Source organism: Plasmodium vivax, chromosome 10 (genome assembly GCF_000002415.2).
Source record: "Plasmodium vivax chromosome 10, whole genome shotgun sequence".
Taxonomy (NCBI): Eukaryota; Apicomplexa; class Aconoidasida; order Haemosporida; family Plasmodiidae; genus Plasmodium; species Plasmodium vivax.
This window is the reverse complement of record NC_009915.1, coordinates 598,357-622,921: the sequence shown is the minus strand read 5'-3', so window position 1 is coordinate 622,921 and position 24,565 is coordinate 598,357. Positions and strand designations below refer to the sequence as shown.

Below are 24,565 nucleotides of genomic sequence, written 5' to 3'. Positions count from 1 at the left end.
GAAAAAATTAACCATGTGAAGTTGTGCTTGCTAAGACAATCCCGGAAAGATGAGCGAGGGAGGAAGCCGAGTGAAACGAAACGAAAGCTAAATAATGAGTGGCGCCACACCTGGCAGATGTGCCACACCCGAGTGGAGCTTACCCCTCTCGAGTTTATCCCACTCGATCCCATTTAGCCACCCCCCCCTCCCCAGCTCAGTGCATTACATCAGATCATTCCCCGCATCTGCCTTCGCGCAGCACACACCCCTTTAAGGCTCGAATGGAGTGACGCCGCGTGGGTTACATCTCTAACAAGTGAGCCTCCACGTGCGCATCTCCCTCACACGGGCAGCTTCTTCTCTGCCTCTTTCGCCACTCCGCACATGGGGAAGTGCCCTTTTTTTTTGCAGTCCGCCTACCCGTGCGCACATACGTATAGAATTTCCTACGCGGTAAGCCAGCCCCTGAGCGCAGATGCGTAAGCCTCGCCCGCGTGAAAAATACGCTCACATGCATTTGCACTTTCACTTTCACTTTCACTTCCACATGCGTATGCGTTTGCACATGAGCATGGCCGTATATCAACCAAAAAGTCGATCAAATTTTTTTTTTTTTTTTTTCTTTTCACAAATCTCCAAATGATCGTTTGTTTTCTCCCATATTTTATTCCCTTTTGAGAAAGAGAAAATATTTGCTTTTTTTTTTTTTTTTTTTTTCTTTTTCCCCCAACGTGCTAATCACATTCGGCCTTTTGAAACACCCCCCTTTGCATTTTTCACGAGCGAATAAGGAGATCTCTCGCTGTGTGAATCGCCGAGGAAGCCAAGCCCCCCCGCAGTTCGCTCCCCAGAGGAAGTGCCCGAGCGGAGGGAGCGCACGCCGAGCGGGTGAGCGAGAGGGGGAGAGCCAAACGGTGGGGAAAATCGCACCAAAGGTCGCACCAAAAGTTGCAGGGAAAACCACAGGGGAAACCGCTTAAACAGCGCAAGCCGAGCGGCAGGCAGAGCGGCAGGACGAAATATGCCCCCCTGCCCGCCTAACGCGAAAGAGGAGGCATACATGCACGGCGCCCCCGTGAGTGTATCGCTGAGGAGAGAAGCGCCAGCAGCGACAGAAGCATCTACCGCAGCAGAAGCACGGACGTGCGGGGGTGTACGTGCGTTTGGAGGGCTCACACCTGCGCCCCATCAGCTCTGGGAGTAGAGGCTGGCTAATGTGGAGTGCCCCACAGCTGAGCGTACATTCGGAAGTGCACTCGCTTACCCCACCGTGCAGAGGGTGATCGGCGGGCGGCTCGGTCGAGGCAAGCAGGAGCAAACCGCGTGTCCGCAGGAAGGGGCGCCGAACGGGAAACACGCCTTAGTTTCCTCCGTCTTCTTCGTCTCGTTCGTCTCGTTCGTCTCCTTCGTCTCCTCCCCCCCTTCTTCTTCTCCCCCCGCACGATGAGCGAATCGCTGGACATCGAGAACGCCAAGGCGAAGCTGAAGCTGGTGTTCTCGTTCTGGGGGAGCTCGGCGAACAAAAGCTTCGCGCAGAGCAACGCGTTCTGCGTGCTGTCCGGGAAGTCCAGCAAAGAGGAAAATGCGACGACGCAGGAGCAGTTCCAAATGTGGCTGATGGGGTATCAACTGACGGAGACGTTTTTCCTCTTCCTAAAAAAGGAGAGGCTAGTCATCCTCACAAGTGACAAGAAGAAAAAGTTCCTGCAGCCGCTGCTAGATAGCTTGGACAATGTGCAAGTGATGGAGAGGAGCAGCGATAATACGGAAAATTTTACGCAAATAAAAAAAATGATAAATGGTGCAGAAACGGAAGAAATAGCCATTTTGAAAGACAAAGATGCCACAGGAAATTTTTTTGAAAATTGCTACAGCTTTATAAAAACGCTAGATTTGCCACAAGTGGATGTAAACGCGGAGCTAAAATTCCTGATGAACTTCCGATCCGAATCTGATATGAAGATTCAAAAAAGTGGGAGCGATATTGCATGCATCATTTTAAAAAATATCCTAATTACAACAATAGAGAATGCTCTAGACAGTGAGGAGTTCCAAAGCCACGATAAGATAAAAGACAAAGCGTTGAAATTTCACGAAAATAAAAAATGCGTTTTAAAATTGAAGGAGAAACTGAAGGTAGACATCGACGATATTGATGTAATCTACAGCAATGTGCAGAGTGGGAATCAATTCACCCTAAATTACAAAAATAGCAATAATAAAAGCTACCTCTCGCAGAATGAAGGCACCATACTGGTCGGGGTGGGAGTCAAATATAAGGAGCTCTGCTCCAATGTGAATAGGACCCTCCTGCTAAATGCGAAGACGCAACATAAAGAGCTGTACAGCTTCACCCTAGCTATCGAAAAATACATCATTAAGGAGTGCCTCCAGGTGAATAACACATATGGAGAGGTCTACAAACAGGCGGTCAGCTTCATCAAGAAAAATAAAAAGGACTACCCTACGTTGAGTCAAATTAATGTGGAGTCCTATTTTGTGAAATGCCTCGGACACGTCATAGGAATCGAATTTATGGAAAAAGATTTTCTCATCACAGAGAGTAACAACAGCGGAATGATTCAGAAGAATACCTCGTACAATTTATCCGTCGGATTTGAAAACGTGCCTGGGAATGATAAAAACAATTTCGCCATCTGGATCAGCGACACGGTGTGCATTAACGACCAGGGGGAGGTGAACATCCTGACCGATTCCATCAGCAAGGAAATTAATACAATTTCCTACGAGCTCGAGGATAGCAAAAGTGAAGAAGAACTTGATACTAATGTGAAAAGTGAAAAGAAGGAACAAAATGGAGACTTGAGCAGAAAAAAAACCGGCATCTCCGCCAGCATACTAAATAACGCAGCTAGCGTTATCGTCTCGGACAGACTCAGGAGGAGGAACAAAAATTCACTCGCACACAACAATGAGCAGGAGATGGAAGAGCTAAACAAAAGGCAAAGCGAATTGAAGGAGAAAAAAATCAACGAAATTAAATTTCGATTCTCCAAAGGGACGAGCGATTATAAAGACCCAAATAAGAAAAATGTGAAAAAGCTGGAGGATGTAAAAGCGTATAACGACGCGGATTTGCTGCCAAGAGACTTAAGGCCGAACATCATATGTGTAGATAATAAGCATGAATGCATTTTGCTCCCCATCAATGGAGCGCATATCCCCTTTCACGTCTCTACTATTAAAAATTTAAGCTCCAATTATGAAGACAATAATGATATCTTTGTGCTCCGTATAAACTTTCAAGTGCCAGGAAACCAGGGGGTCCTAAAGGCAGATTTTAATACGTTCCCCACTCTGCAAGAAAAAGAAATGTACATTAAAGAGCTCATATTTAAGTCGAATGATGAGAGGCACTTCCAGAACGTCGTCAAGCAGGTGAAGGACCTCATTAAGCACGTCAAGCAGAAGGAGGTAGAAGCGGATGTGAATGACCCCAAGCATGCTCAAGAAAAGCTAGTTCTAAACAAAAGCGGAAGAAGAATCATTCTTAGAGACCTCATGACTAGGCCAAACATATTCACCGGGAGAAAAATCCTAGGCACATTGGAACTACACACCAACGGAGTTAGATACTCAGCCAATTCGAGAGGAACGACGGAACATATTGACATCCTCTTTGACGATATCAAATATGCCTTTTACCAACCCTCCGATGGGCAGCTAATCATTTTGATTCACTTCCACTTGAAGAGATACATCATGGTGGGGAAGAAAAAAACCCTCGACGTGCAATTCTACTGCGAAGCGGGGACCCAAATTGACGACCTCGATCGAGCCAAGGCAAGAAACGTATACGACCCTGACGAAATGCATGACGAAATGAAAGAAAGGGAACAAAAAAATAGACTCAATTTGATTTTCAAAAATTTCGTGCAACAAATGCAGGACATTTCAAAAATAGAATTCGAAATCCCCTACCCTGAGCTCACCTTCTCTGGAGTTCCAAACAAAAGCAACGTAGAAATTTTTGTCACCGCAAATACGATTAATCACCTGGTGGAGTGGCCCCCCTTCATCCTCTCCGTTGAGGACATCGAAATTGCCTCCCTCGAGAGAATCCACCACGGGCTCCGAAACTTTGACATGATATTTGTGTTCAAGGACTACACTAAACCAGTGAAGCGCATCGATGTGATCCCCACGGAGTACATAGACACCATCAAGAAGTGGCTGACCACCATAGACATCGTCTACTACGAGGGGAAGAACAACCTCCAGTGGGGGAACATTTTGAAGACCATTTTGGCCGACATCGACTCGTTCGTCAACTCCAAGGGCTTCGACGGCTTCCTCGGCGACGACGAGGAGGAGGAGGAGCAGTCCGCGGAGGACGAGGACGAGGACGACGAGTACGAGGTGGACGAGTCGGAGTTGGTAGGTGGAGCGTAGCGGCGACGTAGCGGCAGCGGAGGCGCGCGTCCTTCAGTTGCGGAGCGAACCGTTCAGCCGTTTTGCGAACCATTTTAGCCGCTAACCCCCCTTCACACTTCTTCCCCCTTCGCAGAGCGCCGAGGACGACAGCGACTACGACGACAGCGGAGATGAGAGCCTCGCCACGGAGAGCGACGGCGAGGGCGAAGTCGAGGAGGACTCCGAGGACGAGGGCCTCTCTTGGGACGAGCTCGAGGAGCGGGCCAAAAAGGGTACGCCGAAACACGCGTGATTGGCAAGCGGCGGATTGGTCAAGCGGCCTATTTGCCCACATGATGACCTCCCTGTAACCCCCTTTTCCCCCCCCCCCCCCCTGCAGACGACAAAAAACGATTCGCCTACAAAAGCGACGACGAAGAAGGATACAACAAGAGGAAGAAGAAGAAAAAAAATTAACTTCAGCGTTCACTACGCAAAGCGTTTTGGCAACACTTACGTGGCTTCTTCTTTTTTTTTTTTTTCACCATCCACCAAATTGAGTCTCCCATTTTATATCCCCCCGAAGGATGCACACAACGCGTATGACCCATGCGGCGCGTATGACCCACACGACGCGTACGCCGCTAACAACGCGTACGCCGCTAACAACGCGCGCGAATGTACAGCCGCGCAGCACCCCTCTGTGGGCGCTCAGCTTTTTCCGCCCCCCCTGAGCAGCAAATTTTGGCTTGTTGGCATACCCACCCCGACGCTGCAGTGCAGTCTACCTATGGCTTCTCCACGAGCACTCGAAGAAGAGTTTGGCTTTTTGGCTCCCCCGCTTCGGCGACCCATCATGTGCCACCACAACGGCAATCGTAACCGCGACCGGAAAGACCAGTGCTATTACCTCCATGCTGAATGTGTCGTGGCAAGGCCCGTTTGCCCTTCCCCCCCAAGGGGGCACGCCACACAATTCGACCGTCTTCCCCCAAACCAAAGTGGTGGTACACACATGTAGTCCTATCCCCTTGCTCATAATCACCAAACGGTGATTCCTTTTGCATTTTTTTTTTATTTCCCCCCCTCCCACTTGCTACCTCTCTGTTTCGCTCTCTATTTCTCCCCCTGTTTGTCTCCCCACCGAGGGTCACCGGGCACCATTCGCAGCTGCAGGCATTCCGATGGCGACGAGGACACCCGTGCGAAAGGACCCCTGCCTGTGACTGCTATGGATGGCCGAGCGTACGAAGACGAGCACGCAGGGCACACGTGTGGCCAGTTGCAAGGGTAGAGGAGATCCCGCGCCACCACATTTTAAGCTCTCGTCGCCAGGAATTCTCACCCCCGATGTGCACACACACCTATCTGCTTTTTCCTGAACGTTTTGGTTCATGCGGAGGGGAGGTGCGTCTGCGGTCTGCCGTGTTATGGCGACTTCCCCTCCCCACACAATACATGCACTCGTCCATTGCTTTATCTCCGCCACAGCTGTGTTCTCCCGCTGCTCTCCCCTTCTACCTCCCTCTCTTCTTTTTTTTTTCCTTTTTTTCATTCGGCCCACCCCTACCCTTCCGACTCACCCTGTAACATTAACCAAAAAAATAATCGAACGAGCTGCAAATGGGGCAAGCGAAAAAGTTGGAGGACCCTGCACATCAATACGGAAGCTGCCCTGCCGCTGCTCCGTGGAGCGTCCACTTGCGTAGGTCAATCAGCAGGGCGGTAAAAAAAAGGTTAAACAGGTTGCACATGCACGGTTTGTGTAATCAGGGGTGGAGGAAGGAGTAGCGTTCCGTTCGATGCCTTTCCTGCGGCGAGGCACACCGTTCAGGGAGCGCGTGAAACGCCGCCCCCCTGGTGCACGCGCCGGGGAGGGGGACCCCCACAAAAGGAATTACAAAAAAGGAAACACATTTAAATGGGGCTTCGCTCCCCCTAGCTGCTTATCAGGAGGGCCTCGCTCCTTACTAACTTATAGCCCCTTATTCGGAGCTGCTCGGAGTTCTCTTCCCCTCTGTCCGAAAGGGCCACCAACTCATCCCCCCTGTTCCGAACACACAGGTTCTTTTCCAACACAATAGGGAGGGAAACGGCATCTTCAGAGTTACCCCCTCCAATGATGAGTGCCCCGTCGAGGTGCAAATTTCGAATGAGCGCATCTGACTTCACCCACAGGGTGGAGTTCCTCCTAATGGAGATATTGCCGGTCACTTTTTTTACCAGATCGGTTAGGGTAAAGGCGAATTGCGGCTCGAATAAAACCTTGGGGGGGAGGAAGTAGCGAACCCCCTTAAACGTCTTCACCTCCAATTCGTCTAGCAGCAACTCCTTCCCATTGTACAGACAGGCCAGCTGCAAAAAGGCGCAGTTGCTATAGTAGAGGTCTGCTTCCGCGCTGAACATGCACTCTGGGTGTATTCCCCTTTCCACTTTGCTCTTCGCCTTGACGGGGTCATTCTTCACCGCGGAGAAGCAGAGGCACCTGTCCAGCTGGGTCACGCCGACTCTCCCCCGTTTGTAGAAATAACCTCCCATGTTGCTCCCACCCCCTTCGTGGGAGACATCTCCTGACGCTTCCCCCCCCACGCAGTCGTAGAGAAAGGCAAAATCCTGCATCATGCTCTCCACTCGGGTGGCCCGAACAAAATGCTTCCTCTCACAATCGGCATACTTCGGATTGACATACTCTGGAACAACCCCATTGGTTCTTTTGAGCAACTCGTTATACCTCTTCATTTCGAACAGAATAGAATTGGTGTTGCCAGGGAAGAGGGAAAGCCCACCCTCATCGACCAGCTCCTTTCCCCCTGAACCCATGAGGATCGATTCTAAAAAGTTATATTCTATGTTTAAAACACGTTTGCAATTATCTGGGTAGGTCACTCTGCAGATGGCTCCGATTTCTTCCCCTGGGTTCCTCGAAATGGCTAGGAAATTCATATGCAGCTCCTTCTCTATGGAGACCCCCAAGCATAGAAACAACACCTTCATAGCTAACGCGTTCGTGTCTTGGAAAAAATACAAGTAGTTATACCCTCCTTCTATGAAGGCGTCCAAATTGATCTGCTTCCGAATGAGAGAATGGATGTCCCCATGGCCATGTGGTTTTCTCGAAAGGGTAAAAGAACCATTTTGAAAAACAAAATCGAGATGTGCTTCTCCATCCTTAAAGCAGAGTACCTTTTTCTGTTTTAAAAAGTATATTTGGTCCTCCTTAAGGGAGAAAAACTGGTTCCTCCGCAGGTAGGTAACCGTCTGCTCATACGTGTCATCGGACAGCATGATGATGAAGGGGATGGCTACCTCTTTGTTTTTCCTCCTCTTTATATACTCCTGGAAAACTTTCAAATGATTACAATAGTATTCAAGGTACGTTTTTTCTGAGACCAAATTTGTTAGTAGCTTTAATTTGATGTCCCCGTGATTTAATCGTTCGCCCAACCCCCCCGCTAGGAGAACGAAGCATACTTTGTCTATTTGGCTCAACCCGATCTGCTCGTACTGCAGGTACTGGTCGATTTGCGCGAGGGTTCCGCTCGCCTGGGTTGTCTCCTCTGTGTGTGTTTCGTTTTGTGGCCTCCCTTTTGGCTCGTCACATAAGGAGATGTAGCCACTTCTGTACCCATTCGGGTCGCACCCTTCGCCACTCGACGACGCGGGGGAGAGCGGGGTGGAGAATAGCGGCGTGGAGAATAGCGGCGTGGTGGACAATTCCGTGGTTAACATCGCTGCGGGGGACATCTCCCTCGTGGACATCGCTGCGGGGGACATCTCCCTGGTTGACATCGCCGCTGGGGACATCTCCATCGTGGACATCGCTGCGGGGGATAAGGTCCTCTCGGACGGCGGAGTGGCCTCGCCCTCCGACGGGCAGACGAAGTTGCCGTCCTGGGCAAAAGTGCCGTTCGCGTCGTACTCCTCACTGCTTTGGTTCGACGTGCTTGAGGAGGCATTAAAGGGGTCTTCCTTTTCGTCTGCGCGACCATCTGGCCGCCCATCGATCACATGTAGTGTCTTCCCCCCTCGGTTGCCTCCACCAAATTGGTGCATCCAATCACCCCAGGGGAATTTTATTTTTATTAAATTATCTGGTCTCTCTATCACACAGTGCGCAAAGTTGTGGAGTTTCTTTTCCGATTTTTGCATCAAACATTTGGCTCTCTCCACGTACGCTCGCAGCCCATCAGGGTACACCAGTTCGAATTCTTTGATCTGCTTAATGATGTCAAGGATGTTTCTCTCGTTTATCCCTTCATGGCTTAGCAGCTCCGTCTGCCCCGTCTCAATCAGGTCTGCGATGTGTCTTTTGTCTTGATCGCTCAGCGTTTTTGTGAGCTGGTCGATTTTACGCATCCTGCCTAGGGTTGGCGGTGTGCTTTGGGGTGTTTATCAGCGGTGGTGCTTAGCAGTGCTGCTTCGCGGTGCTACTTAACAGAGTTACCTCTTCACCTTCGCTTACTGAGAAGGGGGCCCTCCCTCTCTCGAAAGCAAGCGCGTTGCTGTCTGTCTATCCCGTCTCCACTCACCCGTTGGTGCGAAGCCGCTGAATTGAGCAAATATAATCGTCAGCAGTGCTTTCCAAATACGGTCAAGAAAAACGTTTTCACTAGTGCGTCTAGCAAATGATCGATAAGGAAATGCTTGCTTAGTGGGATGTAGATCGGGGCGGTCACCCAAAGTTACGGCTTCCCTTTGCATCACGACGCAGGCACCATGTCTATTTATGCGTCGACGCTGAAAGGGGGTTGGGGGGGCTATCAAACTTTTCGCGATCACTGAGTGGTGAACTAGCGGTAGGAAGCTTTAGTCGACGGGGATGGAGCGGAAGGAAGAATTAGTCGATGGAGAACGAAGCAACTTTGTTCACGCTTCCCTTTTCCTCATTTTTTACGTTCCCATTTGGTGCAGCATAATATTTTCTTACTTTCGCTGTATTTTTTTATTATTCCCCTTTGAAGTTTTTTCTTTTTTTTTACCCTCTTCGGTCTTTCAAGAGAGAAACAAAACCTGGCGCAACGGCAAACTCACTACGTTGTAAAGCAGGAAAAAGTCGTTGTAGCCAATTGGCAGGAGAGTTGGAAGGGGGAGTTGCAAAACGGGTGGATTTCACAGGGGGGCACGTTATAGAGAGGCCAATAGAATACAGCGGAAAAACGCTCATACATGTAGAGACATGTGCGGGTGAAACGGCTTCTTTGCGGGTGTATGCAGTTGGGTAGCCATTTCCTCAACTTTCCACCCGTTTGCAAAAAACAACAGGTCTACGTTCTTTTCCCCTAAATTGTTTTTCACTTTTTCGTTGCCCTTTTTTGGAAAAGTCAAATATACTCTGTAAAATTAGTGTAGAAGGGGAAAACACCAGACAAGCTTTTTTTTTTTTTTTTTCTACGCACAAACCTGTACACTTCAAAAAAAAAAAAAAAAATAAACACAATTTGGCTGTTTTTTTTTTTTTTTTTTTTTTTGTTCAGGTAAAAAACTCAACTTTGTGCAGCTTCATCCATTTGGCCCAAAACTTCATAAATCGTTTTGTGGAAAAATTGGAAAATTAAAAACTTACAAAGGGGTAGACGACTGCGCTGTGGGGAATATGTTGCACAGTGCCTCCATTTGGTGACTTTTGCTCGAAAGAACAGAAGGGGGCGCATACATGTAACTCATCTGCGCAGGCAGAAATGTACACACACGAGGGGATACACGTGTGCATACACATGTGCATATATTAGTGCAGAAAATTTTGCGAACATTTGGGAATATATATTTCCACCCCTACAGGTTGATACCCTTTTCACACTGATTTTGAGCCTTTCATATGCGGCACACGAATGTGGAACGATACGCACATGTTGGCAATGCGAAGGAAGGGATGGCCACTCGGCCGCTTCCCTCCTGCTCACGTCCGAAGGGAGTACTCCGCCCCGGCGTCGAAACTTCTTCCTTTCAGTTTCAGTCTCAACTCGTCCTGTACACTCCCTCTCGATAAAGCGATGTTGCTCGAAATGGTGCGCAAGTTCTGAGCGGCCTTCCTATCAGCATTATGCCAAGCAGACGCAAACGAATCGTCCATCCGAATGGAATTCAAAATGTCGTTCATTTTTGGCAAGTATATATATTCAATACTTTTCCTGAGCGAGTTTTCTATACCTTCAATCATTTTGCCCATGTTGTGCATGTGGAAATATTTATCCTTCACCAAATTCACGTTGGACACCTTCTTGGGGGTTTCCAAAGCTTTGTTGATGGAGGCAGACAGGGTCATTTCGTTTTTTTTCTTAATAAAAAAATTCACCGTGGTGGAAATTTGGTAGTAAACTCTTGCATGAGTTATGCTCACTTGTATAAGGTGAGTACCTTCCCATGTCAGACTGGTGCATGGGTCATAATTTTCCTTTTTCTTAATTAAAAAGCACGCGACAAATCCTTCTTCGATTGGATTTGGCCACAGATAAACGGAAGACAACCCTCCTATGTAGTATGCCTTCCTGTACCGGTCATACATTTCGTTATATAACATTTCCAGCATCCTCAAAGATTCCGATGGGATGTACCCATTTGGGTAATGCTCAGGGTAGTACCTATTACTGTAGGGAGACCTATATGAATCCTTTTCCTTGTTGAACATATTCCCAAGGTAGTGCTTATTTTGCTGGCTATCGAATTTGATTTTGATTGGCCCTTCTTTGTTTATCAAAATGTTGTTCGTTAAGTTTTGGTCAACTTTGGATAACAGTTTGATCGTCTCCTCGAATACGTGCGCCGGGAGGAGGTTGCAAATGTGCAGGGCGGCCTCGATCTTCGCTTCCTCCATTTTGTGCCTTCTCGGGGTGGAGCAGCGGGGCAGCGGAGTAGGGGGCGGTGACCATGTAGCAAGTGGCACGCTTTGCAGCGCAATGGGGGGGAAAGGCCAATCAGTGTGCGTTTCTCCCTGTGTCTACACATGCATATATGTGCAGTCACACAGATATGTACACGCATGCATATATCTTCACGCGCACAGATATGTACACTTCTGTACGCACCTGCGTGGGCAACGATTCCCGTCCGGGGGGGTCCCGCAAAATGGGAAAATGACGCGGAAGCCACGCTGAAGCAGCTGTCCCTACTTTGTCTCATCACAAAATGTTCTGCGTTTTTTCGACGAAAAGTGGTCAGCTCGTTTGCCCATTTGTTCGTTTGACCTTTTTGGAAAAATGAGAAGCGCCATTCTCGCGCATGCCAAGTGGCAATAAATGAACATTCGGGACGGGGAAAATGGACCACCCTTGTTCGCCCAACAATGCGAATGCGTAAAGTGTGCCAAGTGATCAGACCAGCGTCGCCCCTTCGCCATTGCGCTTTTTTTTTTTTTTTTTTTCCACGTAAAAGGATGTACCCTTTGGAAAAGTCCAAACGGGGGGGAATAAAATAAACCAAAGTGACCCCACATTAGGCGTGCATACAACTTGGCGTGGCTAACATCATTTCGTTTCACCAGTATAAATGCCCTTATTTTTACAACTATGTTCGCGTGGCAACAAAAATGTAAGGAAAAAAAAAAAAAAAAAAAACTCGCAGGGATAGGTGAACTTTATAATTTTCCTAAATGTTCCACACAGATGAGCTCCTCCGATTGTAGGAAGACAGCATAGCTTCCCAGATTGGTAAAACGAACAGAACGAAAGGTAAAATTTTGGAACATGCCTCCTTCCGAAAAGGGGGGAAAGGGCAGTCTATGTGATTTCTTGCTGTGTGGCCACCCCTTCATGGGAAGTACTCCACAAGTTTTTACCTTACCATGCAGGTAAAAATGGGTCTACATATTCGGCCCAGGTGGGGACGCACAGCTCCCCTTTTGGTAAAAGCGCAAACAAGGAACATACTTTTGACTGCATAACAAATGGGGTAGCCCCAATGAAAATAAACGTGACAAATGGGCCAAAGGAGCGCGGTGAGCTAGCCTTCTTAAAAGGGGGTGTACTGTCGGGGGTCACCCATTCCACTTCCCAGAGCTGTTTTCCCAAATGGGGCAGTTTGCCAGTTCGGTAAAATTTCCCCCGCGTATGCCTCACGGTTTAGCCATTTTTTCCCCATTAAGGGGAAAGCAGTTTGATGAAATAATTTGACGAAATAATTTGGCGCATAATTTGGGGCACCCGTCCGGGGAGGAAGTTACTTCCCCCGCTGCCTCCCCTTTGAGAGGATTCTTCCTTCTTTAAATCGTCGCATTTTTTGGTAAAATAATTTTTTCTCCCCTTTGCGGAGTCACTATAAAATAAATCCGCAAAAAGGTGTGGGTTTTGCCTAGGGGAGGGGGCACTTGGAGGGGTAAATTTGCAGGGCGACTCCCTGACTGATCTCGCGCTCCGTATGCAACGTTGCGCGTTGGGGGGAAAAAAGTGCACATAAAAAAGGATATACATTACACGCGCTTTCCATTTTTACAACGCATGGGGGGAACAACCATAAGGGATTGCTTCGCTGATTTGCAGAAACCTGCTAATTTGAGGTGCCCTCTCGAGCGTATGCACTGCTACTTTACATAGGCGACCTGGCAAGGCGACAGTGCCGGTGCGCAGAAAGAAGGGGGCCCAAAGCGCTCCCATGCGGAATGTTTCTTCCTACCCCACAAAAAAAAAGAACCAATTTTGCAGGCGGCAAAAATAGGGAAAAAAAAAACTTAACCGACACGTAACTTCGAAAGAGCGAAGCGTAGGAGAGAGTGTAAAAAAAAACGGAAAAAAAAAAAACAGCGCAAAATAGCCCCCAAAATAGCTTAAACGTAGCCGCCCAATAGCGCAAAGAATAACTCATTTTGCAAACTGGCCAACGCTTAGCAGGCGAATGCAAAAATATAACCCTTTGCCGACGCAGCATATTTCGCGCAACGGCATTTTTTATATGCCCAGGAGAAGCGGCTGCGGTACCTCTGTCGCGAGCGCGTGACGAAGGGGCTTGGAAGATTTTTCCCTTTGGCCGTGGCAAGTTTGGGAAAGCCATCGAAGGTGACCCACTTTAGAGAGTTTGGTCAACCCGGCACGACGCATCCCGCGGGCACATGTTCGCATCTCGTCAGGGGGGAGGCCTGTAAAATATGCGCGCCGCGGCTGATAACGCAGTGGCCGTTCCGTTTTGGCTAGTCGCCTGAAAAGAAAGAAGCACCCATTGGGGTAGCAGCGGTGGTAGAAGCGGTTGCAGCGACGTGGAAGCGATACCACAACCGTAGCATCTGTAGAAGCCGCAGCAGCCGTAGCAGCCGTAGCAGCCGTAGCAGCCGCAGAAGCCGCAGAAGCCGCAAAAGCCGCAAAAGCCGCAAAAGCCGCAAACGCGACGACAGGATGGTGAAGGTCTCGGAGAGCGAACTGAGCGACAAGGGGCTGGAGGAGTTCCTGTCGGACGACAGCGACGAGGGAAACGAGGAACTGCTGAGCAAGAAGTACGCGGAGAAGGAGGCGCTGATCACGCTGGAAACCAAGTTCCCCAAAATAGTGACGATCCTGGGGATTCCAAAGGTGGAGGAAGAAAAGCACAGCAGGTTGGCAGAGGTGCTGAAAAAGCTCTTCATAAGACACCTGAATGCCAAAATAAGTGACTCCTCCCTGTTGAACATCAAAATAGACATGCCAGTGGATGAGGAGAAGAAGACCAAAGGAATTTGCTTCGTCACCTTTAATGATAGTTTCCAGGCAAACGAAGCGGTAAAAATTCTAAACAAGCTGAAGCTGGATGCCAAGCATGTCCTAACAGCATCAAAAATGGATGACATTGAAAATATTATAAATAGGGATGAACACGTCATGCCAATTAACGTCGTAGGATTTACGAGAGAAAAAATTAGGTGGTGGTTGTATGACGAAAGGTGTAGAGAACAATTCATCGTCAGGTACGACTCCCATTTTGAAGTCCACTGGTTTGATCCTCTTGAAAAGGAGCCACAGCTCATTTACACCACATATAAAAAGAGTGCCCCTTTTTCCAGCGTACAGTGGAGCAACCAGGGATCCTACTTGGTCAGTTTCCACAACCCAGGTATAGCTCTATGGGGGGGAGATAATTTTGAAAAACTCATCCGATTGCAACATAAGAGTGTAAAAGAAATTAGCTTTTCTCCAAACGAAAACTACGTTCTTACATGGGATGGTACCCCTGCTTCGTTGAGAAATGAAAAGTCCATATGCATTTGGAGAGTGATCACTGGGAAGTTGTTACGCTCGTTTATTACGCCTGAGTTTAGCGCGAGGGATAAGAGCTACCACTACTTCCTGTGGAGCCCGGATGATAAGTACATCGCGTGTATAGGGAAACAGAAAGAGGTGTACGTTTATGAGTTACCAAGCATGTTGCTGATGGAAGACCACGAGAAGAAGAGGACCCCCCTGAAATACACCTTCGTGAAAGAATTCGACTGGTCCCCGGTGGATAATATAGTCTCCATTTGGATCCCAGGGTCTAAGGTCACTCCTGGGACGCTCATCTTGGTGGATATCCCCTCCAGAAAGGAACTCGTTTCTAGAAAGATCTACGACGTTGTGCATGCGTCTATTCACTGGCAAAGCAAAGGAGATTACCTTTGCCTGAAAACTACCATCGAGAAAAAGATCAGCAAGAAGAGCAAGAAGGAGTTCACCCAACTGGAAATCTTCCGCATAAGGGAAAAGAACATCCCCGTGGATAACATCCAAATAGAGGGAATCAAAACGAAGCAGTTTCACTGGGAAGAGTCCAACAGCAATCGATTCGCTCTAATCGTTAGGGATGAAGCTACGAGCAGACAGCAAATTAGATTTTACAAAATTGAAAATAAAGGCACAGCGAGGAATGCCAAGTGGACGAGCACATTTGATATCAACAGCCAGATGAACTTCATGCGGTGGTCACCACAGGGATCCTATTTCATCTTAGCTTCCTTAGGATCTGAAGGACTGCTCTACTTTTGCTGCCTCAATGCGAGTGACGAAGTGGAGGTCATACACAAGGATGAGCACCTCTTGGCAAACTCCGTCTCCTGGAGCAACTGTGGAAGGTACCTAGTCACCTCTGTTTCGAGTATGGCTAACGCGGCGAGCTCCAATTATAGGGAAGAGAACAGCGAAACGGGATTTTTCATCTGGTCCTTCCAGGGCAGGTGCCTCATGACCATTAAGAAGCCCTCCTTCTTCCAGTTCTTCTTCAGACCACACCCCAAGTCCCTATTCAGCGACAAGCAAAAATTGGAGATTAAAAATAACCTCAAGGATTACTCAAAGAAGTTTGACGTCATGGATGAAAAGGTCAGGCACGCCAAACGAAATCAACTCATTTCCGACCGAAAGACGGTGGAGGCTTCGTTTAACCAGCGAATGGAGAAGGTCACGCAGCTCTTCCACTCCTTTAAGGAGTATGAGGAGTTCAAGAAGAACTGGGAGCAGTTCGAGAGCCAGTTCGAGTGGGAGGAGAAGACCGTCGTCATTGAGCACGTCCTCTCGGTTAAGCAGGAGATATTCGCCTGAACGGTGGCGGGCAGGAAAGAAAACTGCCGCCTGCTCTCTCTCTCTCTATATATATATATGTGTATCTCTTTTTTTTCCCCCTTGTAACAATTTTTAAATGCTGTGCACAAATCGAATGCACCAATGCATTGTGCATTTGTTGCACCCTCATGGGGGGCATCCCCCCTTTCCCTGTTCACCCATCAACATGTAGAACTACTTACAGCAAGAACGCGTAAAAGGCCCCCTTTTTCACACATCCCCGATGCGGGGCATCCGCTCCACCCCCTCGGCGCGACCACAACGGGGGGTCGAAATGGCCATACTGTTGGGCGAGCGGGCCACGGGTGCGCTTCGTTCTGTTGCGCGGCGAGTTCATAAGGGAGTGGTGCGGCTCGAAAAAATTTTCATTTGCGTTTGAAGTGTTGTTCAGAAGGCTAGCGCGACGCATATGTGTACATCTGCGCATCTACACTTCTACACATCTATACTTCTGCCCATCTGCGGGGAGGGGGGACTACCCCGCGTGGGGGCCGCCGCCGTGCATCACCCAGCGACTGAGGAAGCGACTCAGCCTGTCCACGCGCGCGGGGGGCTCCCCCGACGTACACAGGTACTTCTCCCCGTCGTTCAGCGCCTCGACCGTGTGCACCTGACGAAAGTTCGCGTTGTAAATAGTCCTTACAGGTCCGATGGTGGGGCCCAGCACTTTGGTAATTTCGCTCAGCAGCGACGTCCAATTGTGCACATGAGGTTTCACCAGGAAAAGGAGCCCGTTGTGGTGTTCATCTCCGTTGCGAAACAGCCAGATATTTTTTGGCCGTGCAATTTGAATCCCATATTTTTGCACCCCCAGCGGAACTACGCATGGTTTGCCCGTTTTCCCCTTCTTCTGAAAAATACCCCGTGGGGGTTGTTCGGCTGGGTTACCTCCCCGCGTCAGCAGGTTGTTGAGCTTGCACTTTTGAGAAGTCCCTTCCGAAGCCGCTCTACTCCTTAACGTGTCAAACTTCTGCTTGTGCATTCCGGTGTAAAAATTCGCGTCCGTCAATCGGTCAAAGACGTTTCTGTGCCTTCTCTGCTTCTCCTTGGGAGTGCCTACCTCCAGGGGGAAATTCACTTTTTCTGCGCTTTGGGCGAAGCAGCAGAAGTGCTTCTTCACACACTGTAAGTCGCCATCGCTGCGAAGGTGGGGACTGCCAATCAGCCCGCCGGCATGCAGGTGAGTGCAGTCCATTGGGGAGACTGATTGGGCTGCCGGGGGAGCTCAGGCAGGCGGAGTCCCTGCAGAGCGGCGACTACCTCACAAAACGGAGCGCTTTTTTGCGGTTGCCACGTTGGCAGCGTCTGCCACGTTTACCACTTGTGCGATGTTCACAACTGTCGGGAGTTTTTTTTTTTTTTTTTCCTGCCGAGTGGACGACATGGAAATGCCTTCACAGCAAAAGGGTGAGAGCCGAGTTTCCCTCCACAGAAAAGGGCTCTTTTCAAAAAATTATCTCCACGTAAGGGCACACACATACATGCATACGTACATGCACATGCGTGTGGCCCGCGCTGATTTTTTTTCTTTTCCCCGCGCACCTGTGCGTACACACAAAAAAGGTTGGCGACCTACGGCCTACCTTTAGCGGGCGAATGGACACACCGATGCGCCCCCCAAACGGACGAGCCCAACCAAAGCGCTAACAACTGTTGCAAAAAAAAAAAAAAAATCGCGAGTTGTGCGAGGAGACACTTCCTCAATTGGGCGGTCCCCGGGCACTCAAAATGGGGAAAGCGCCGTGGACCACTTGGAATTGCCCCCGCGGGGGAAGGCAGTTGCATGGCGAAACGGAAAAAAAAACGCAAAAGGGGGAGAAGCGCAAAGGGGGAGAAGCGCAAAAGGGGGAGAAGCGCAAAAGGGGGAGAAGCGCAAAAGGGGGAGAAGCGCAAAAGGGGGAGAAGCGCAAAAGGGGGAGAAGCGCAAAAGGGGGAGAAGCGCAAAGGGGGGAAATTTTTTCAAAAAGGTTCAAAATGGTGACAACACACTGACGCAGTGCTGCCACAGTGCTACCCCAGTGTTAACTCCTTTGGGGAGGGAGCCAAAGGGGACATGACACATGGGGTCCACTTCCCTGCCCCCGAAAGAAAAAAAAAAAATAAAAAAAACTTATATGATGGGAACCCACACACCTACGTGAACATGCGTGCACCCCGGAGCGAATCGCTTGAGCAATCCCGCCTGTCACACCCTACGAATGAGGGGCGACTAAAGGAGTAAGTTCACCCCCCCAGGCACATCCTAACAAAAAAAAACCTCACATGGAAAGCCGCTTCCTCACATGGAAAGCCTCTTCCTCACATGGAAAGCCGCTTCCTCACATGGAAAGCCTCTTCCTCACATGGAAAGCCTCTTCCTCACATGGAAAGCCGCTTCCTCACATGGAAAGCCTCTTCCTCACATGGAAAGCCTCTTCCTCACATGGAAAGCCGCTTCCTCACATGGAAAGCCTCTTCCTCACATGGAAAGCCTCTTCCTCACATGGAAAGCCGCTTCCTCACATGGAAAGCCTCTTCCTCACCTTAAGCATTTTGCGGCACAAATTGTAGTAGTAATAATTTTCCAAAATGCTCACCAAATAGTACTCGTCCTGTCCTTGGATGTTTATATCCTCCATCAGGAACAGGGCTCTATCGTTTTCGTTCGAGAGGAAACTTAATAACTCCTTTTCACTGCATGTGTGCATTTGCTTTAGCTGGCAATACTTTCTGTGGTGGACTGTCTCGTAGAATTTCTTCAAGTCGGTCCCATCCTCCGTGGTGTTTTTATTTTTTATTTTTTTTTCTTCACTTTGGGATTGTCTCCTTTTGTTGGTCGCATCCTCATCGTCGGTTGCGCTGTTCGGGGCTCCCCCCTCTTCGCCCTCGGCCTTCTTCCTTCGCTTCCGCCCCCGCTGGGCGCGTTCGTTCCGGCTATCCGCATGATCGCCACTATTGCGGTCATCTCTCCCATCGCGATAATCTCTCCCATCGCCGTCATCGCTCCTGTCGCCCCGGTCCATCTCCGCAGGGTGGCCATCTTCCGAAGCTCGGTCCGGCGACCCGTACGGCGCGTTCGAGTAGCCCCTTTTTAATTCCTCCCCGGGTTTTTTCGCTATGCCGCTAACTGGTGAACCCCCCCCCTCACGTGTAGAAGAGGAGGAACCCACTTCATCCCCCCGCACGCACCGCTTCGTTGTGCGCTCCGCTATCCCATTCGAAGGAAAACACCTTAGGGGGGGTTCTTTGCAGGGGCCAAGCTGCCTCCTACTGGAAGAGGGATCGTCTGCCCCTTTCACACCGTCACGAAATGTAGGTGCCACTTCTCTAGCGTGACCCTCCCCCATGTAATGCTCTCGAAAAGGGCATCTCCCCCCCTCCCTGGAATCTACCTGAAGATGCCTCACCAAGGGGCAGCTCCTGTCCAGCACCTCCTCATCACTGCCCAGAGGCCTCCTCTTATTCAAATAAATGGCCAACAAGAGACCCAGCTTCCTAGAGTACATCCACCCATACACACCCACATCAAAATAATAATTTTTCTTATTCAGCTGATTAGGAACATACCTAGAAATTTTCCACGCGTGTCTTTTATTGTCATACTGTAAGTTCTTCACATTTACATCAAAATAATTTTTTAAAAGATTGTGTTCTGCGTTGAGGCAATCATATACGGCTATGCACTTGCCAATTATGTAGCCGTATTGTTCTTCCGAGTAGTATATTTGTTCTCTTATAAATTTGTTTTGCTCCTTCTTTACGATTTCAATATTCCAGCTTTTTTTATTTTGGACCCACTTGACTTTGTTCTTCCAGTGCTCTTCGCTCACCGGGTTTTTCAGCAGTTCGCAGCAGAACTCGATCAGGTCGCGGTGCTGCAGCTGTTCTTGGGCTGCCACCAGGTGGGGGGGGCTGACGTGCGAGGGACCCCCCCGTTGGGTGCGATCACCCGGTTGGAAGCGGTCTCCCAATTGGCTGCTATCAGCCGGTCCACCTCTTCTTGCTTCCCACTCGGATACCGACTCGCCGGAGCTCCCTGCACTCCCCGTACTCCCTGCACTCCCCGTACTCCCTGCACTCCCCGTACTCCCTGCACTCCCTGCACTCCCCGTACTCCCTGCACTCCCAGCGCTCCCCCCGCACGACGTGCCGCCCTCCGCCGGACCAACGCTCAGAACCTCCCTAACGTAGGTGTCATATTCACAGATGCTACTCAAGATGAAACTCACCCGCTCCCGTTTGTACTCCTCCGCCATCTGCCTGGCCTTCTCAAAGCCGTAATCTTCGATGGGGAACTTCTTCCTGCACGTCCTTCCGTAGAGGACCCACGAGACTACCCAGCTGCCCGCATTCCTCTGCGCTGCGCGATCCCCAAATTCGTGGCATGCATCCCCCCCTTCGCTATCCCCATCCTCACTCGACTCATCATCGTAGCCCACGTCCAGATACACTCTCCCCTGAATGTGCACCTTCTTCTGCATCACCTTCAACAGTTTTTGCTTCTTCTCCAGAAAGAGTCTTTTCTTTTCATCCTCTTGATGTGACGTGTTCAACACACTGGCGATGGAGTCGGGGGTGCACTGGGTCTCCCCCCGTTGGGTGAAACGGTCAGGGCAACTCCCTTCGTCCTTTCCAGGGGCGCAATTGAGCTTTCCTGCGAGGGGGATCCCCTTGGTGGTTTTCCCCTCGCTAAAGATCGGCTTCCCGCTCGTCAGCTTCTCCATGAGGCCCAGTCTTTCCGTCTTGTCTAACCGTTCCTGCCGTTTCTGCCGCTCCTGCCTTTCCCGCCGCTCTAGCCGCTGCTCCCTCTCCAAGCGCTCCCTCCTTCCCAACCTGCCCAGCCTCTCCATCCTCTCCAACTTGGCCATCCGTTTCCACCTCCTCAGCCGTTCGAGGCTTTCCCACTTCTCTAGCTTCCTCATCTTCCTCAAGTTAACTCTCTCCTCCTTCCTTTTTATCCTTTCCTGCTCTTTCATTTTTTTTTTTTCCTCTCGCATTCTTTTTTTCTCCTCCCTCATTCGGTTTTTTTTTTCCTTTTCTTCCTCTCTGCATAGCTTCCTTTCCTTCCGCTCCAGTTCTTCCTTCAATTTATTTTCGTGTCTCCTTCGGAGCAGTTCTCTCCGTTCCTCCTCATTCGGTGTGGGCGCTTCCGTTGGGGTCTCCCCTGTATGGCCTGTCTCTACGGCGATTTCTCTCCCCGTTTGTTCGCCCTTCATGAACCTCCTTTCCCTTTCGCGCTTGACAGGTGGACTCTCATTCAATTTCCCAAATGGAATAACATTCCCCCGCTCGATGTTCAAACCGTTCCCTCTTATACCTTCCCTATCATGGGCTATGGTGCAAATCTGTTCGCACTTGACCCGGTTCCCATCTTTCTGTGCCTCCCTCAGCTTCTTTCCCATTTTCGCGACAACTTCCCCGATGGATTCACCCCCCATGCCTGATTCATCGCGCTGCATCTCTTCCGCGTTTCTCCCACCTATTCTTCCATCCATCTCGTCCCCCTCCTTGACTATAAAAAAGTATTTCTCTCCGAACATTTTGCAGATTTTTCGCTTCATGAGATCCCACTTCACCTCACACGTGACACAACCCTCACCAGTGGTCACCTCGCCATACAGGTTGTTAATACTTTGCAGATCGTTCAGAGCTACATGTCTAGATGCAGAACCGCCTACATCTATGCTGTAGCTTTTTATAATCGATACCCTTCCGCACTTCCACAGGATGTTCCACGTGTTGGTGATTTCGTCGAACACTAGGAGGCTTCTCACGGGGGGGGATTCTTCTTCGTTTGTGTGTCTCGCGTGGGAGTTCCCCAAGGATCCCTTTTTTGCGTAGCCTACCATTTTGCCCTTTTTACCCTCTTCCACCTGTTCGTTCCCCTTCCAGATGAGTTCGCCCCCCGGTTGGCATCCAGCCGATCCCACCACCAGTGCTCCCTCTTGGCTACTTCCTGAGAGCTGCTCCCTTTTCACGTTAATTTTACCCCTACCATGTGGCGCACTTGCCGCGGTTATCGCATCGCCCAGGGTGAGATGCCCCACTTGCGTGAGCCTCTTCCCATGTTCACTTCCCCGCTGTACTCTTCTTCCCTTCGTCTCGGTTGACGTTGAGGAGCAGCTATGCACATTCGTTTTTCTCTCCAGATGGTTATCCCCTTTCTGAGCGTTTTCACGATGGTGGGAAGTGCCCCTAGTTCGAACGCTGCTTCTACTACTGATGGTGCTGTCTGGAGGGGGAAGACCATCTGTTCCGCCGACAGTCTCTCCTCCTTCATACACGTGGGGGACCTTTCCCTCTCCATTCGATATACACTTACCGCCACTCTTGGGATGGTCTCCATTGGGGAGTTTTACCAATCGGAAGTTCCCACCATTAGTGATGACATTTTTGCTCACTGAGAAGTTAAAGTGGCAAGCGGGTAACGCTTGGGCGATTTCTTCCTCTTCATTATGTGGGCACTCTGTTGAAGGTGCCCCGTTTGTTCCCCTTCCCCACCAGGGACTGTTCCTTCGCGTTTGCCTTGTCTCCCTTTCGACGTCGCCCTCACCAGTGTGCACCCACCCCGTGGTGTTCTGTGGGCGATTTGCACCACCGGCATGGAGCCAGCTTCTCCCCAATGTGGGGCAAACCGCGTCTAATTTTGCACAACGGCTGATCCGGCCATGAATATCGTTCGCATTGTAACCCTGTGGAAGGCTCTCGTGGTAATCCCTCGTGGGGTCCCCATTGGCGTTACTAACCGGTGCAATGTCACCCTTGTGAATGGCCACGATTTTCATGTTCCACTTGCTATCGAGGATGTCACTTGTGTCTCCCCTTTATGCGAAAGGAGAAACATGTTAATTTTTTTTTTTTTTTTTTTTTCCCCCTCTTTTATCATGAGGATTTGTACCCTATCGACGGCTAACACGTTTGGTGTGTCTACCCTCCTGCATGCAAATCGTCACGGCTTACATATATGGGGGGGAGGTACACTGCTTGTGGTTGCTCTCCCTATGGCGATTTAGCAGTTCTGTCTCATTATCGTCATTGTGTAGGGGGGTCTCCAACAAAAGGGGTGCACCTAGGCGTGTTTCGCAGCTTCGGAAGGTCCTTAGGGGTTCCTATTTTGCTGTTTAGCTTCGCCACACCTGGTGAGTCACCCCTGTGTGTGTATCTCCAATGAAAATGCTTTATGTACCCTGGGCCGGTCTGCCAGTACACCCAGTTTTATATGAACAAAAAAGGGGGCAATCTTTTTTTTTTTTTTTTTTAACTGCTTCTTCTCGCGTAGTCCACGGAATGAACAGTAGGACTTGTTCTTCAAAGTGGCTGGTTCGTTTTTCCCACCTCATCGAGTAGTGCAGCGGAAGGGCGAAGAAAAAGCATAAACGTGTAATCAACAAAAATGTGTACTATGCTTAGCGAAACTGTAAAAACTTACACACAAAAATGTAAAAAATAATTATAAAATGGTGGTAAAAAAAAAGAAGGCGTTTTGTTGGTATCACTAGCCACAAGGACACCTTCTACTTTTTCTTTCCTAATTCAGGAAAGGGAGTTTATTTTTTTTTTTTTTTCATTTTTTTGTTATGGTTACTTTTCGAAAGCTGGCTGCCTGTACTTTTCGTTGTTTCGTTGTTTTGTCATTTTTCATTTGCCATTTTTCATTATTTCACGAGTTCGCGATTTCACCGTTTGGCTACTTCACTGTGCTATCTCATTTTGTCATTTTACAAATTTACAAATTCGCCACACTGCCCATTTTGCGCCTCACCACGTGCTGCTTTTCCACTTTGTCACGCTGTACGTTTTTTGAATTTAATAGGAAATACTTTTTTTTTTTTTTTTTTTTTTTTAATTTTTTTTTTTTTTTTTTTTTTTTTTTGGCGTACACATTGTTAGCTTTTTTTTTCTGAACAGCCTTAACGGTTAAGGTATTTTTTTTTATTATTTTTTTTTTTTATGCACAATTTTTTTTTTATTTTTTTTCCGTACAGTGGCACTATTTCTAAAATAAACTCAAGTGGGGGGTCTACCATTGTGGTAAAAATAAAAAAAAAAGAGGAAGTGGAAATTGAGGCCAGCTTGCACAAATGTGTACGCAATTGGGATACTTTGGAAGGACCTAGCCTAGGCATATTGGATGAAGGGATACCCTATGAACGGGGGGCGGTACTGCCGAGGTGGCACGCCACCCCACTTGTGTGCATGCAAAGATACACTGACCTACGGATGCCACGCGGTAGCGATGCTAACCACACGGGTCTCTTCCCTGAGGGATTAATTCGCCAAAGGGGAAAAGCATTTCAGTGAGCATTCGAGGGAACAGGCGGGGGAACACAATCGTCGCTTTGGGGCAAAAGGGCATGCCCCCACACACAAAAAAAAAAAAAAAAAAAAAAATACATCGTTACATCCTGTGTTGCGGTCATGGGTGGTTATTTTTTTTTACCCCCATCATCTCGTGTGAGCAGTTCACCAAAAAAGCAAAAAAAAAAAATAAAAAGTCCAACCTTCGCAACGTCAACATGTTGGAATGCCCCATTTTCGACGTTGCAGTGGGTGATCGGAGGGCCGCTACCAACGGGGTTCCCCTTTTTGTGTCAATTTGTTCGCCCTTTAAGGGGGTAACTCGCGTGGGAGAGAAGCGCATATGTGTACATGTCCACACGGTTGCGTTTGAAATACGCCAACGAGGATGCAAAGAGCGATGCGATGTGATGCCATGCTATACGATGCTATGCCATGCCATG

The 24,565-nt window shown here is 49.1% G+C and overlaps 6 protein-coding genes across 6 annotated transcripts, besides 3 other annotated features; 2 read left to right on the top strand and 4 right to left on the bottom strand.

Annotated features, from left to right (window-relative positions):
* Positions 1-1,425: 1,425 nt before the first annotated feature.
* PVX_080380 (transcriptional regulator, putative) lies at positions 1,426-4,833 on the top strand (the record flags this gene model as incomplete). Its single annotated transcript, XM_001613734.1, has 3 exons — positions 1,426-4,380; positions 4,511-4,649; positions 4,757-4,833. 3 exons carry the CDS (start codon positions 1,426-1,428, stop codon positions 4,831-4,833), a joined length of 3,171 nt encoding a protein of 1,056 aa, XP_001613784.1.
* Positions 3,636-3,679: a microsatellite.
* Positions 4,834-6,294: 1,461 nt separating the features above from the next.
* PVX_080375 (hypothetical protein, conserved) lies at positions 6,295-8,712 on the bottom strand (the record flags this gene model as incomplete). The annotated part of the gene is made up of 1 exon (XM_001613733.1): positions 6,295-8,712. One exon carries the CDS (start codon positions 8,710-8,712, stop codon positions 6,295-6,297), a length of 2,418 nt encoding a protein of 805 aa, XP_001613783.1.
* A 1,540-nt stretch (positions 8,713-10,252) lies between these two features.
* Positions 10,253-11,665, bottom strand: PVX_080370 (f-actin capping protein beta subunit, putative; the record flags this gene model as incomplete). Its single annotated transcript, XM_001613732.1, has 1 exon — positions 10,253-11,665. Exon 1 carries the CDS (start codon positions 11,165-11,167, stop codon positions 10,253-10,255), a length of 915 nt encoding a protein of 304 aa, XP_001613782.1. The 5' UTR covers positions 11,168-11,665.
* Positions 11,666-12,336: 671 nt separating this feature from the next.
* Positions 12,337-12,358: a microsatellite.
* A 663-nt stretch (positions 12,359-13,021) lies between these two features.
* PVX_080365 (Eukaryotic translation initiation factor 3 subunit 9, putative) lies at positions 13,022-16,013 on the top strand. Its single transcript, XM_001613731.1, has one exon. The coding sequence runs from the start codon at positions 13,674-13,676 to the stop codon at positions 15,822-15,824; it is 2,151 nt and encodes a 716-aa protein (XP_001613781.1). The 5' UTR covers positions 13,022-13,673; the 3' UTR covers positions 15,825-16,013.
* A 307-nt stretch (positions 16,014-16,320) lies between these two features.
* Positions 16,321-17,040, bottom strand: PVX_080360 (hypothetical protein, conserved; the record flags this gene model as incomplete). The annotated part of the gene is made up of 1 exon (XM_001613730.1): positions 16,321-17,040. The coding sequence occupies one exon, from the start codon at positions 17,038-17,040 to the stop codon at positions 16,321-16,323; it is 720 nt and encodes a 239-aa protein (XP_001613780.1).
* Positions 16,415-16,515: a microsatellite.
* Positions 17,041-18,343: 1,303 nt separating the features above from the next.
* Positions 18,344-22,609, bottom strand: PVX_080355 (hypothetical protein; the record flags this gene model as incomplete). Its single annotated transcript, XM_001613729.1, has 1 exon — positions 18,344-22,609. One exon carries the CDS (start codon positions 22,607-22,609, stop codon positions 18,344-18,346), a length of 4,266 nt encoding a protein of 1,421 aa, XP_001613779.1.
* Positions 22,610-24,565: the final 1,956 nt, after the last annotated feature.